At 37.1% G+C, this 14,662-nt stretch overlaps 2 protein-coding genes across 2 annotated transcripts; one reads left to right on the plus strand and one right to left on the minus strand.

The window, feature by feature from the left end:
- The first annotated feature begins 454 nt into the window (after positions 1-454).
- On the plus strand, positions 455-10,642 carry cog2 (component of oligomeric golgi complex 2). The gene is made up of 18 exons (XM_079855235.1): positions 455-653; positions 1,275-1,436; positions 1,597-1,662; positions 1,748-1,828; positions 1,907-2,007; positions 4,615-4,723; positions 4,963-5,142; positions 5,298-5,422; positions 5,522-5,648; positions 5,764-5,903; positions 7,040-7,101; positions 7,275-7,426; positions 7,502-7,684; positions 7,773-7,845; positions 7,947-8,089; positions 8,987-9,126; positions 9,242-9,422; positions 9,517-10,642. The coding sequence occupies exons 1-18, from the start codon at positions 597-599 to the stop codon at positions 9,622-9,624; spliced, it is 2,190 nt and encodes a 729-aa protein (XP_079711361.1). The 5' UTR covers positions 455-596; the 3' UTR covers positions 9,625-10,642.
- On the minus strand, positions 10,633-14,508 carry agt (angiotensinogen). Its single transcript, XM_079855236.1, has 5 exons — positions 14,331-14,508; positions 12,517-13,302; positions 11,524-11,794; positions 11,267-11,417; positions 10,633-11,076 (listed from the first exon to the last, which is right to left on the minus strand). Exons 1-5 carry the CDS (start codon positions 14,401-14,403, stop codon positions 10,900-10,902), a joined length of 1,458 nt encoding a protein of 485 aa, XP_079711362.1. The 5' UTR covers positions 14,404-14,508; the 3' UTR covers positions 10,633-10,899.
- Between the last annotated feature and the right edge of the window lie 154 nt (positions 14,509-14,662).

Consider the following 14,662-nt stretch of genomic DNA (forward strand, 5'->3'; position numbering starts at 1 on the left):
AATTGTCTCAAGATTTTTCTTTTTTTTTTTTTTCTTTTTTTTTCTAAGGCACTTTTACAAAAGCCATTTAAATGCCATAATTGAACTAAGGCTTAAAACCCTGTCTGTGAAACCGGGCCATGATGTTAAAATACTGATAGTAAAAAAAATATTAAATTGTTACTTAAGTGCTTTCAGCATTCTAGTCTTATTGAGCAAGTATTTTTTCACTCTGTAGTTTCTCACTGGTTTTTATTTTTTATTATAACACCGGTTACATAACAGAAATAAAAGAATATTCAAGGGGCTATGCATGGTGTAAAATACGCTTAGCTGGAAATAATTTGGCATTAAATGAGTGATCATCATGGGTTTGTGCATCATAGTTATGCTGCAGTACCGCTGATAGTCAATTGGGGCGCTATTCACAGACAATCTTCCTTTCAGAGATTGTAGGGTTTTGTATTTTCCACCTACTCGTTAGCGTGTGCCATGTTTGCGGAAGTTGAATCTATTACTCTGTCATTTGAAATGAAATGTAGGAAATAGTCTTCACGGTTAAAAAAACAAAAAAACATTTGCAGATTATTTTGTTTGTGGCCCGTCCTAAAAGAACGATGAACTTACCAAAGGGACCCGATTCTTTGTGTTTCGACAAAGACGAATTTATGAAGGTTGGTGTGCTGTATGGATCAACTAAATAGAGCCGTGTATTCAGCTGTACAGTAACTAACTTGATTAACTAACTTAGATGTTTGTTTAGTGTGTGTGTGTTTATATTCTGAACTACTGCTTGATCAAGCTAACGCTGTTCAGACTTTACTGACGTTATTTTTGGGGCCACAGAGACCTAATAAGAGACGATAAGAAACATTTAGAAATGAATGTCTTACTTTCTTTTTACCTCTTCTGGCGCTTTTATGATGTTAATTTGACTTAACATATTGGACATGAATTATTAAACCTTTAACCCTCACAAATCCTGCGTGCTCTTTTCAGAAATGTGACTGTAAATGTAAAAGTGAGTGTGTCACTGTGCACCGTTCAGAAAACCTTAGCTTCTGGGCACTTTAAGACCCTCAAACATATGTAATATAATATTTTACATGGAGGACAGGTGAAGCATGTTACCAAGTTAAAATGTATGTTTATAATCAGTTCTCATATGATTATGAAATATCAACTTGAGACTATAACAATTGTGATGTTCTCTATACAAGGAACTTCAGTTCTTAATGTGTTTGAAATCATTTGACACCATTTTTGATGTCAAATATTTGTACATTTCCATGCAGGATGATTTCGACGTGGACAAATTTGTGGCTGATTGCAGAAAGCGTGTCCAGCTGGAGGAGATGCGTGAAGATCTGGAGCAATATTACAGACTCCTCAAAACAGCCATGGTCGAGCTTATCAATAAAGACTATGCAGATTTTGTTAATCTGTCCACCAATCTTGTGAGTCTTTGTGCTTAATGGACATTATACAATGTTTTCAGCAGAAAACAGCATTGTGTGCTTTGTCTTATTCTAATACTAGTACATCTTGATTTTTGCCACATACTTTATTGGCTTATTGTTTCCCTGAGTGACAGAAATGTATGTATTGGTGTTTTAGGTTGGAATGGATAAAGCCCTCAATCAGCTCTCTGTCCCTCTCGGCCAGTTACGTGAGGAGGTGCTGGTAAGTGCTTAACACTTCAGTGAATACTTTTAAATTTGTCATATTCCATTAAGTCATCATCTAAGTATCTTCCTCTCATGTACAGAGTTTGAGATCCTCTGTGAATGAAGTTATTGAAGCTATAGACAACCAGTTATCCAAGCAAGATGACATTCAAAAAAAGAAGGTAAGTCACTTGTGCATTTTATTGCAAAGTACCCTGTCACCACTATGCACACATTGTCCAACATTGTGTCCTCTGTAGCTCTGTGTGTTAAGACTCATCCAAGTTGTGAGATCAGTGGAGAAGATTGAGAAAATTCTTCATCAAAACACCAAAGATACAACGTCACTCGAGACCAGCAGGTATGTTAAGTATTTAGAAGAAGAAAAAACGAGACAAATATACTACCGTTCAAAAGGTTGGTGTACGTTATTTTAATGTATTGGAAAAGTCTCTTAATGCTCATCAAGGCTAAAGTAAAAAGAAAGAGTAATACTCTGAAATATTATTACAATTGACCAATTTTAATTTTAATTTATTCCTGTGATAGCAAAGCTGAATTTTCAGTAGCCATTACTCCAGTCTTCAGTGTCACGTGATCCTTCAGAAAGCAATCTAATATGCTGATTTGGTGCTCAAGAAACACTTATTATTATTTTGATCAATCTTGTATATAGCGTAATATTTTTGATGACACCATGATACGATTTTTTTTCAGGATTCTTTGATGAATAGAAAGTTCAAAATAACAGTGTTTATTTAAAATGGAAATATTTGTTACAATGTAAAAGTCTTTGCTGTCACTTTTGGTCAATTTAATGTGTTGTTGTTACTGAATAAAAGTATTCATTATTTTTTTTAAAATCATACGGCCTCGAGCTATACAGTAGTTTTACAACTAAAAAACTTATTTTGATAAATGACTCATTGCTTAAAGGAATAGGTCACCCAAAAATGAAAATTGTCCCATAATTTACTCAGCCTCAAGCCATCCTAGGTGTATATGACTTTCTTCTTTCAGCCAAACAGAATCAGAGTTATATTTAAAAAAATATGTGGGCTCTTCCAAGCTTTATAATGGGAGTGAATGGTGCCATTTTTTTTAAGCCCATCCATTCATCATAAAAGTAATCCATACGGATCCAGGGTGTTCATAAAGGACTTCTGAAGTGAAGCAATGCTTTTTTTTTTGTAAGAAAAATATCCATATTTATAACTTTATAGACTAAAATCTCTGGCATCCAGTAACGGTTCATAAGAGAGTCAAGTTCTGGCATATGATGTAGGCTTATGATTTTAGTCTATAAAGTTATAAATATGGATATTTTTCTTACAAAAATGCATCGCTTCACTTCAGAAGGCCTTTGTTAACACCCTGGAACCGTATGGATTACTTTTATAATGGATGGATGGATGCGCTTTTTTGGGCTTCAAAAAATGGCACCATTCACTCCCATTATAAAGCAGGGAAGAGCCAGGATATATATATATATATATATATATATATATATATATATATTAGTGGTGGGCCGTTATCGGCGTTAACGCAGCGAGACTCTTATCGCGCGATAAAAAAAATATCGCCGTTAATCTATTCCCCAAATTGGGTTGGGAGATGGCTCTACTACACAAGCTATGATGACGCAATCTACCCGCGGCCGCGAGGTAAACCCGGCTGCAACGCATATTCGTCGTCATCTTAAGTAAACACGGCTGAAAGTGAAAGCTGCAACATCCATTATTTGGACTTGGTTCGGATTTAAGCCGTCCGACAAACAGCAGCAAACTATCCGAGTGTGTGGGGTAACGGTTCGGTAAGTTAACACACGACTAATCCGTTCTACCACCTCAAATTCAAAACGAAACTGAAACTGATATCACTGAATACCAGCGCGCGCGTATTATTCTCAATCCAATATATCTTAGTGGTGTAACGTTAACACATAATCTCTGTCTACGCCCGATTTTAAGAATCGTTGTTGTGTTTCTTTTTAACTGAAAAGACATCAGTTAGACAATATTATAACTTTAAATTTGGGGTTTCATAAGCTCAAAGCCATAATAAACATTAGACCTACTTAAGATCTCTGCAGCTAGTGTACTTAAATTTTATTTATCTGCAAAATTATGTTGTATACTTACAGTTTTGCACAATATATGTTCTCAAAACTACATATACCCTTTAAAAAAAAAATTAGCAGTTGTTTAGCAGGGTCTGTGTAACCTGTTCTGTAATGGTTTTATTATAATATACTGTATATCGTTATCGCAAAAGGCTGCAATGTATATCAAAATATAGATTTTAGGCCATATCGCCCATCCCTAATTGATATAGTAGTTGATAATAACATAGGCCTATGTTGCCTACGGACGGTAACAGTACAGAAGTAACCTTTTACAGTCTATGAGTAGAACAGCTTTCTCAAGCAGTTTGTGATGCATTTTGGAAACAGTTCCTGAGATGAGCCCCTTGTCTAATGCGCCACCTGGCTTGAGAAACCCGTTCTCAAAGACTTAGCCTACTTTTATAGTCATTATTTGGGTAGCACACATATTCTGAATGCCTTCGGCAGAATTCAAATGAGCCATTTTAATCTAGATTAATCTAGATTAATTTCAAAATTAATCTAGATTAATCTAGATTAAAAAAATTAATCTATGCCCACCTCTAATATATATATATATATATATATATATATATATATATATATATATATATATATATATATATATCCTGGCTCTTCCCTGCTCCGTATATATATCATATAAATTATATAACTCCGATTGTGTTTGGCTGAAAGAAGAAAGAAGAAAGTAATATACACCTAGGATGGCTTGAAGGTGAGTAAATTATGGGATAATTTTCATTTTTGGGTGAACTAACCCTTAAACGAAAGGATTTTGTTATAATTTTGCATTCAGTTTTACACTTACCATTGTATATGAACAGCATGCTCTTTGTTTTTAAGTCCTCTTCTGGCAGGTCAGATCCTAGAGCGGATTGCCACAGAGTTCAACCAGTTACAGTTTCATGCGGTCCAGAGCAAAGGAATGCCATTGCTTGATAAAGTCCGCCTGGTGAGCTTCCACTCTTAAAATAACCCCTTGTGTTTCTTGTCACATTAAGCCGGGGGAGGAAAAAGTATTTTTAACATCGAAAAACTGTTACCTTTACATTAAAATTTGACACTTTATAGCCTAATGTAACATAAAAATCAAGGTTAAATAAAGTGTGTTGTTGGATGGTTTATGCTTCTTAGACTTAAAGTGAGATGTCTGCTTGCTTATTTTGTGTGGGTTTTTTTTCTGTGTTCCAGAGAATAGCAGGGATCACAGCTATGCTTCAACAGTCCCTGGAAGGCTTATTGATCCAAGGCCTGCAGACGTTAAATGTAGATATCGTACGGCATTGCCTCAGGACATACGCCACCATCGATAAGACCAGGGATGCGGAGGCACTGGTCGGACAGGTCTTAGTCAAACCATACATGGATGAGGTACATTTTGCATATAGTCAATTCTAATTTGCATAACAGTCATTATTAAGATCACAATTTTATGAGCTTTGCAAATACAAAATAAATGGATATGTTATTTATCTCGCTGTCTTCTCCATCTGTATATTTCCCAACTGCACCTGTTTCTTTATCAGGTTATAGTTGAACAGTTTGTCAAGTCCAACCCTAATGGTCTTAAGATGATGTACACAAAGCTGTTGGAGTTTGTGCCTCATCATTGTAGACTGCTGAGAGAGGTGACTGGTGGGGCAATCTCTAGGTATGACTGACATTCACTGTGAACTGCAGTGTGCCATTGTCGTCATATTATATACACAGCATACAGTATTTTAATGTGTTTACCCTTTTGTATGCCCAGTGATAAAGCCGACATTGTTCCAGGATACGACTTCCTGGTGAACTCCGTTTGGCCTGAGATCATTAGAGGTGTTGAGGAAAGAATCCCTTCCCTTTTCAATCCAGGAAACCCAGATGCATTTTATGAGGTAAACAAAGAACAAACTTGCACCAGAATTGCTTTTTTTATTTAGACTGAAATCACTTCTTAAAATGGCATACATCTCATTGAGTGGCTCTCCTTGCGTCTGTTTGTCTGTGCAGAAATACACTGTCAGCATGGATTTTGTGCGCAAGTTTGAGAGGCAGTGTGGTTCCCAGGCGAGCGTGAAGAGGCTGCGAGCACATCCGTGCTACCAGAGCTTCCACAACAAATGGAACCTGCCAGTGTACTTCCAGCTACGGTGAGAATGACGACTGTGCCATTTCACTGCTTTATCTGCTCATGAGCTGGTGTTCTGGGTCAATACAACCTGGATATTCTCTGTCCCAGTTGTTTCCTGCACTGTGATATAATTTACTGACAATAAACAGTCAACCCCCCAAAAAGTGCAGAGAAGGAGATTCCTTTAAATGTTTGTTGGTATCCTGCTTTGTGTAAACTTTGTTTCTGTTGGAAGTGTCACACTTTTTTGGGAAAAGTTATGAGTCACTCATGATTTTTTGGAATCTCCTGTGCTACTTGGATTCTGTTCTTTGTGCAATATATTTAAAGAGAGATAATCACCCTGGATATGAATCGATCTGTGTTTTAGGCTGGACAGTATTTGCTCTGTGATGTTTGAGCAGCACCATTCACTGATGATAAAGTCCACTGATATCTTAGTTTGTTTAAGCCAGTTAAGCCTGTATATTGCGTTTGCTTTTCTTGGAATTAAGGTCTTGTAGTGAACTTCAGAAGCTCTTGAGTTGTTTTTGTTTTATGGTTTAACATTTTGGATTTGAAACAATGTTTGCTATTTACGGTTGTTATCGAACACTTTAAGACAAATGCTGAAAACTTAACTGAAATATTCAGGATAAAAGCTCTTCTTTGTAAGTGGTGTTGAGGTATTTGATGTTTTTTATCTTTATTTTAACTTATTTAAATTTGTAACTGAACAATTATTATTATATTAATTATATTATATTAATCATTTAGTGTAAATGTTCTCTGACTTTAATGGCCAGAAATATTGGAAAAAGTCTGATAAGTAAAACACATTTGTCATTTGTCGCTCTTTCATTCCCCTGTGCTTCCTGTGCATCAGCCCACATGAACGTCACACTCAGCCAAATATGGACCTGCGTCATGGATTCTTCATTGCCAGCCTGACCTTTTAGATTACAAATCAATTCTTTAATGTCCTGCTTAATACAGAATTAGTATTTGTCAAAAGGTCCAAAATCCTTGTATATACTGTACATATTGAATTCTCTAAATCTCTCTAAGTTTGAAGTCATTGCTTTTGACAGTGTATAACTGCTATGTAGCAGAGGTTACTTTGAAATAATTATATACAGCTGTCTCTTGACTTTCTGTTCTGGATGGTTTTTTTAGGTTCAAGGAGATTGCAGGAAGTCTAGAAAATGCCATTGCCGATGGACTAGAGGCATCTCCAGGTCAGTCAATGTGTTTGGGTTAATGTAAGAATGACCATGTTGACAGGGATGTGTGGTATTTCTGTATATCTGTTAACCTGCGTTTTATGATAAATAAAGCTTTGACTATAACAATAGAGTGAGTAAGAGATCACCACAGCTCACAGTCTGCTCTTTGTGTTTGTGAATGTCAGCGGGCGGCAGCTACCACCTGCAGGTTACCGAGGTGTTGTGGAGCTGCGTGTGCAGGTGCTGGGCTGACCAGGTGTATCTGCCACCCCTTGCTCATCGGTTTTGGAAGCTAACGTTGCAGCTGATCTCCAGATACGGCACCTTTATTACAGAGGTAAAGCATTCCAGGCAGAAGGAATATGAATCATAGTAGGGTTATTATTCACGTCATTTCTTTTTTGTCTCGCAGGTTCTAACAAAAACGTCAACTCCAGAGACTAGCAAAGATTTGGTAAGACCACTCCCAAGCTCCGCCTCCTCCACGTCCAGCCGCACATCACAGGACGCAGACAGCGATACCAGTGGCCCCACAGTTTTGTCTACCAAGCAGCTCGTCTTCATCGCAGCTGATGTTGATAAGTTACAAGGGCAGGTAATTCATATTTTCATTTCACACGGAACTAAAGTCTTATTTTGATCTTATTTGCATCGAGTGAGGAAGGTTTTCACTCTGTTCCCAGATTCCAGATATCTCTGAGATGATCAGGGCAACATTGGATAGTATTGGATTTAAAAACTTTACCGTAGTTTCAGGTTTGTTCTGTGGAGTTTAAAGCCATTTCTGATTTTTTGAGACTAGTGCCATCTCTAATCTTCATATGTAATGAGTTTTTTTTTCTGCTTGGGGACTCTAGAAGCCTTGCAGGATTCCAGGGCGTCCCTGTACAGCTGCGTCCCCACACTGAACAGCAGAATGACTCAGCATCTAACAGAAAGGAGCGTTCGTTTCCTGAAAAGCGCTTCAGAAGTACCAAGACTTTATCGAAGGACCAACAAGGTTGAGTGCTCATGTAATATTTAAATGTCATGAAGAATGAATCCATGAGTCAAGATCTGAGACGGGCTTGGAAGAAAAAAGCACATTTGGATCTATTTGATATAAATTATTTGGTTGACTTTTTCCCATAAAATATTTACTTAGTTAAATAATATATTTCTCTATTTGCTGACTCTATTGATTATAAACAGAATTTTTTTTAGCCATCACCCAAATAAACTGTGTACATCGACATGAAATGGAAATTCACACTTTTTATTTTCTAAATGCATCCTATTGATGTATGCCAGACTACATTCATTTAGTTCGCTTCAACCCCACCCTTTTCTTAGAATTGACAGCAAGCTTGCATTCAGATCCGCCTCCATCCAATCAACAACAGATGGATAGAACCAAGACCTGCCCTACATTTTTCAATTATTTTTCGCTTGAATGTACGTCACAATATAGAAGAAAAAGTCTGTAGCTACTCTGGTTCAGACAGTTCGCCCTAAAAAAATTTTTTTTCATCATTTACTCACCCTTATCTTGTTCCAAACCTGTATGAGTTTCTTTCTTCTGTTGAACACAAAAGAAGATATTTTGAAGAATGTTGGTAACCAGATAGTTTATGGTAGCCATTGACAGCCATAGTATTTTTTCCTACTATGGAAGTCAATGGATATCGTCAACTGTCTGGTTACCAACATTCTTCAATCTTCTTTTTTAGTTCAACAGAAGAAAGAAACGCATACAGGTTTGGAGCAACATAAGGGTGAGATAATGATGACAGAATTTTTCATTTTTGGGTGACCCTTTAAAAAAGTGCAAGCTTTGCTATTTTACATTTTCCTCTACATGCAAACAGGAATGTGTTCAGTGCTCTGGCCTGAACTTTTGTTTCTCTCTCATTAATAGGAAGTTCCCACCAGAGCCTCAGCCTATATGGACAACGCTCTTCGGCCACTCCATCAGCTGGTCACCGACTCCAAAAATGTGGTGAAAAACTCCATCATCCAGGAGTGGCTCCGTGTCACACTCTCAGACTGCACTCATAGGTACAGCAGAGCCATACTTTTATTTATCATGAATGTCTAGGCTAACAAGTTTATTAGTTTAGGCAAAATCTATATAGAAGATATTTTTGCTTAAAGGGATCTCTGTATTTAATAGATATTTCGAAACTATATCGGACGTGCTGAGTTCAGTGAGGAAGATGGAGGAAAGTCTAAAGAGGTTGAAACAGGCTCGGAAAACAGCCACCACCAGCACCGTAGGCATCAATGCAGGACCGTCAGATGACAGCAAGATCCGCCTGCAGCTGGCACTGGATGTGGAGTATCTCGGAGAACAGGTATAGTTCTTGATGAATGACTAGATTTCCTATTATATCAAGAGGTTGATATAAAAGGTTTGTAAAGTTTTTATACTTGTACCTCTCCCCCAAGATTCAGAAGATGGGTCTTCAGCCAAGTGAAATCACCATGTTCTCGTCTCTGCTGGAACTGGTACAGGAGGCAAGAGATCTCGCCTCAACGGAACAGACAGGGGCCTAAACCACAATGGCTCTGGAGGGGCCAGATCAAAAGTAGGGTCCAAAATGGTTCCTGATACGAATGCCTTCAGAACACATGGCTCAGTATCTGCTCCAGGAATGGAGTCCTGCAATCCCTCAACTGTTCTAATAGCAGCTATCTCGTCCTGTCAGGAGAAGGAGCACACTAAAAGATGATTCACTCTCTGATAAGTTATTTATTGTTGAACTATATTGGATAACATGGCCAGGAAAGTCATGTCAGTTATGGTTCAAAATGAATAGAGTTTGTTGTATGAACCAATCAGCACTCATAATGTGCTATAAGCTCTTGTGTCTTGTCATATGTGGTTACAACAAAGAATTGCTCATGACGCAGGTGTTTGGCTTGAGTTGTATCTGTCAGAAATTGTACTCCTCAGACATTAGCTCTGGTGAACCCTGCCAAATAGCATCAACAGTGCAAACGCTAAAGAGGTTTAATACCGTTTTCCTTATTTAAAAAAAAAAAAAAAAATCAAGTGGGTGTTGGAGTTTGTGTTTCACTGGGTAAGAATGGTCTCTACTAAGAAAGGCTTTAACAATAAAATAAATGAGGATAGTATGAGCTATATATGAGTGCTTGTGTGTGTCCAGAGTTAATTTGTTACTTAAATGGCCTTGTCAAACATTTAGGAAAGGTCAGTGACTAGAAGTGTGTGTTTACGCACTATACTGTATGTAGTGCGTATTTTAGATAACTAAGATTTTATGTTTTTTTTTTTTTAATAGCATATGTTTATTGCTCTTGTGCTTAACTGATCCACTACTTACTGGCTAAAGCACAGTATATGCGGGTCATTGATATTACATATTTCATAATGTACTTGCACCAGAAGTTGCTTTTATTGACAGGATTCTTGAATCATTTTGCACTTTTGGTTAAAAATTAATTTCTCCAAATGTTTTTTTTCCTATAAAGATTTAAATTTTATTTTGTTTTAACATTGCATAAATGGAGTTTGTACATATTATGAATACATCATTAAAACAATTTCAATTAATACAAGTAACTATGTTATGCATAGCAAAAAAACTCTTTATTAAACATTTTGAATTAGCAGACACTAAAATATAAAACGTCTTGAACATCCCAAAAAAGACTAGTTTAATTCAGATTTTCTAAGAAAATATATTTCTGGTTGACCTTGACTTGATGCTATCTGTTATTTTAAAATACAGTTACTAGTTGAGTGGAAGCATTAAAACACTTTTTACATTGTCATATAATGTAAAGTCACCAAAACTGAAATTGTTTTTAGGTTGTTGGATTGATAATTTTGCCGAGCATGAGAATGGCATTAGAGTTTCCCTCTACAATAGCAAAGAAGAATGGGTGGTTGACCATGACTTTGTGGGGATCCCTTCCATCTCCAGTTCTGTTCTGAACCTCCGATCCTCCCTCTGCCATCTCAAACACAACTTTGTTGAGAACCTGTGAGATGGAAGGAGGCACATAGCCTACAGATTACTGTTGGAATTCGCTTTTCAGTAATGAAAGGAAACATGATGACAATGTTGGTTAAAAAGGCAGAAGTTATTTGTAAGTTTAACAGCTGGTCAAATCTTGTTAAGGTCACATCCTATTCAGCTGGTGCAGACTCTTGCTCTAAACAGAACTGTACCTTATCAACAGTGAAGTTCTCCTTGCTGCTCAGTCTTCTGAAGTTGGCGTCAGAGCCCATGAGGTATTTCTCCACTGCCATTTCAGATAGTACTGATCTCAGGTCAGTCACGGCAGTCAATGAGAATTTGGGCAAAGTTAGTTCCAGATATCTGCCAAGAGATATGATAGCACAAATAGGTAAATCTGTCTATGTCTTTAAAGTCATTTTATTTACCTTCATCAGTGTGCACTTTCTCAGACCAAACAATCACTCACTTTTCTTTTAGATGTCGATGCCATAGAGGTATGACTGTTAAGAGCTGCTTCTCGATGAGCTGCAGGCTGGCTCCCTCATGAGGCAGCGCTAGCAGCATGTAGGTTCTCTTACTGAGACCAAGTTTGACTACTGAACACTTCCTGACAGTATCATTGAGGAACATGTAGTCTCCAGTGTGCATCATAAAGGGCACTTTCACACTGGAATTCTCATGAGTCCAGAATTCCTGATCGGTGGTTGCTTCAGGTTGGAACGCAGTTTTCCAGTTACCTGGAAAAAGGTTACAGATTTCAAAACGCTGCCTGTGAAAACCCAACCTACAGCAGGAGATTTATATTAATTTATTTATTTTATATATTTTTTTTTTTAAATGCTTCAATGAGTCTGTTTCTTCCATATTTTTTTTCTGTTGCATGTAACAACAAAAAGGCCAATTCTTATATTTTGTTCTACATTATTTTTTTCTCGGTTACCTGTAACACAAATATGGGCAATAATTTGTTTGTTTTATTTTATTTTATTTATATTCCATTTCCTACTTCTTTCTGTTACATTCAACAATAGAAATGGGATTTTTTTTATTGTTTTAGTTTATTATGTATATGCATTTCCCCCAACATACTCAAAATGAAGGAAGTATTAAAAAACTACTTTGGAAAAAAACATGCAATGTAAATGTTTGCCATTTCGGCACTGTTTTCACCTTAGAAAATACAGGCAAATAGGAAGAAAATTAGAAAAGTCAATGAGAATTTTTTGTGCCCTACAGTTTTGTTAAAAATAAATAATGTAAAAAAGATGAGACTCAAAAACACTTTGCCCTTTCGGGGCTTCAGTACCAAAGATCCAAATTCTCTAAAAGTCTTTCAAGATTCTTAATGAAGGTTATATTTAGAGTATCCATGAGATGTAAGTGAAAGAGGCTAATTGTAGGCCTATATATTGGGTCTGTTTGACTGGCTATTTCTGAATGAATAACATCAGCCACTCACCTTTGAAATGCACCGAACTAGCAAACAGCAGGTCAGTTTTTGCAGTAACGCCCTTAAACAGGTTCTTAACCTTGCTGTCTGATGTTTTCTGAATGAAGCTGTTCACCTGCTCCTCAGCGTCCTTGGTCTGAGAGAAGTCCACTGCTCGGACAAAAGAGTCATCTGAGAAGTCTTGCGTTCCGCGTAAAAAGTCTTTGGAAAGATCAGCATCGCTGGTAATGAAAGTCCACACGAGGGTCCTGAGCTCATTTCGGGATTCGTCTACATGCGCGCTGATGGTCTGGAGTGTACGCAACACTGTGTGTCCATCAATGAAGTACGCACAGTCTGCCTTTTCAGACTCCAGGTTGAGTCCTAACAGCTGTTGGTAAGAAATGGCAGTCTTTTTGGATGCTCCCAGGTAGAGGGTCACCAAAGCACCATAGGCGTTCAGGGGTGAAAGCAGTGTGTTTGCGTGCTTCTGTGTACGACTAAGTGCCTGGTACATGCGTAACCCGAGAGAATTCTGCAATTCTGCTAACACAGCCGTTCGCTGAGTGAGGTTTTTCAGGTTTTCTGTGGTGCTGCCAGGTCGTGGGTCCGGCTCAGTGCTGTCTTGAAGAGGAGTCAGTGGATGGACAGTCTCCAAGGGCTTGTGTTGCTCATTCTGGATAACCTCACAGCTGATGTTTTCAGAGCTAAAGAGGTTGAAGGGGTGGACATACACTCGATTGGCCGTTCCCATTGAAAAGCAGGAAACTATTAAAATAGTGAGGAACATCTTGCTGGGAAATCCTCGATGTGGACCTACGGGATTAAAAAACTGATTTGATTATGACATGGACTTGGACTAACCAAACATACACATTACATTAAATCATAGTAGACATATCAACAGTTTTTTTGCATTTCAGAACCAACAGTGGGCTTTCTGCTATGGCTGATCGATCTTTGCTCTTCCACCCCCATTTTCACAGAATTAATTGACCAGTTTCTGTCTTACAGCAGCTGTACTGAGCTGCATTTGAGGGCAATAACCCTACAGAAAACACATGACTCAGATAAAGGAGCAAAGAATGAAATGAGTACTTTCCAGTCCAGCTTCATCTCAGGGCAAAACTTTTTTAGATACAGTATAAAGATAAAATGTTCAAGTATATAAATATATAAGATTTTTAAGATTATTAAAATATTTTTTAAGAAAATAAAACTTTTATTCAGCAAGGATTGATTAAATTGATCAGGTGACTCAAAATATCAAAATAGCCTAATGCCTATAATAGCCAACACAAAAGGTTTCTATTTTAAACAAATGCTGTTATTTTGAACTTTCTATTCATCAAAGAATCCTGAAAAAAACAAATGTATTATGGTTTACACAAAAAATATTAAGCAACATTTTCAACATTGATAATGAAATGGAATATTTCTTGAGCAGCAAATCAGCATATTAGAATGATTTCTGAAGGATCATGTGACACCGAAGACTGGAGTAATAATGTTGAAAATTCAGCTTCGCCATCACAGGATGAAAGTATTTTAAAATATAGTCAAATAGAAAACAGTTATAATTACAATTAAATAAATAAAATAGCTTATTTACTTTGCATTGTACATCAAAATTAAATATTTTTAAATAAAGCATGAAAATGAATGCTGATTTTTACAGTCCAAAATCCCAGTGCAAAAATGAGATGCAGTAATATGTTGGGATCAGTTATCACTGTCAAGCATAATAAATATAAATGATATCAGGATCATTTAATGACAACTTTACAAAGACATAGATAATCAGTCATAAAGTGTGAAAGGGATAAAAGACAGCTCCTGTTTACCTTCAGATGCTTTGCTGATTCTAGAGCTGGTGGACTGAGGGTCTAACCAGTATTTAAATAACATATATTGCATGATGACCAGTCCCCCTAGTTACACATTAACACTGTATTGGGACACTCAGATTTCCCCAATGTTCAGCTTCAAACCGGTGTCTGTGTGTTGATAAACAGCTCAGTCAGATATGACCACACACTGCCATATTTACCTAAAACGTGATGTCATAATGGTCGGTGGAGAGAACATGATATGGAGGTGATGTTCATAAGATGAAAAACAGGAAACAGGGTGAGTCATATTCTTTGAAAACCTTATATGCAAGTGCCTTAAGAAC

The sequence above is a fragment of the Squalius cephalus genome, assembly GCF_949319135.1.
Source record: "Squalius cephalus genome assembly, chromosome: 21".
NCBI lineage: Eukaryota > Metazoa > Chordata > Actinopteri > Cypriniformes > Leuciscidae > Squalius > Squalius cephalus.

Excerpts from the sequence above, each read along its gene's own strand:
- cog2 (XM_079855235.1), top strand. The coding sequence starts at position 597 with ATGAACTTACCAAAGGGACCCGATTCTTTGTGTTTCGACAAAGACGAA. Across the intron at positions 8,090-8,986 it reads TTTATCGAAGGACCAACAAG|GAAGTTCCCACCAGAGCCTC; the intron begins GTTGAGTGCTCA and ends TCTCATTAATAG. Across the intron at positions 9,127-9,241 it reads CTCTCAGACTGCACTCATAG|ATATTTCGAAACTATATCGG; the intron begins GTACAGCAGAGC and ends TGTATTTAATAG.
- agt (XM_079855236.1), bottom strand. The coding sequence starts at position 14,403 with ATGCAATATATGTTATTTAAATACTGGTTAGACCCTCAGTCCACCAGC. Across the intron at positions 11,795-12,516 it reads TAGTTCGGTGCATTTCAAAG|GTAACTGGAAAACTGCGTTC; the intron begins GTGAGTGGCTGA and ends ACCTTTTTCCAG. Across the intron at positions 11,077-11,266 it reads AGAACTTCACTGTTGATAAG|GTTCTCAACAAAGTTGTGTT; the intron begins GTACAGTTCTGT and ends TCCATCTCACAG.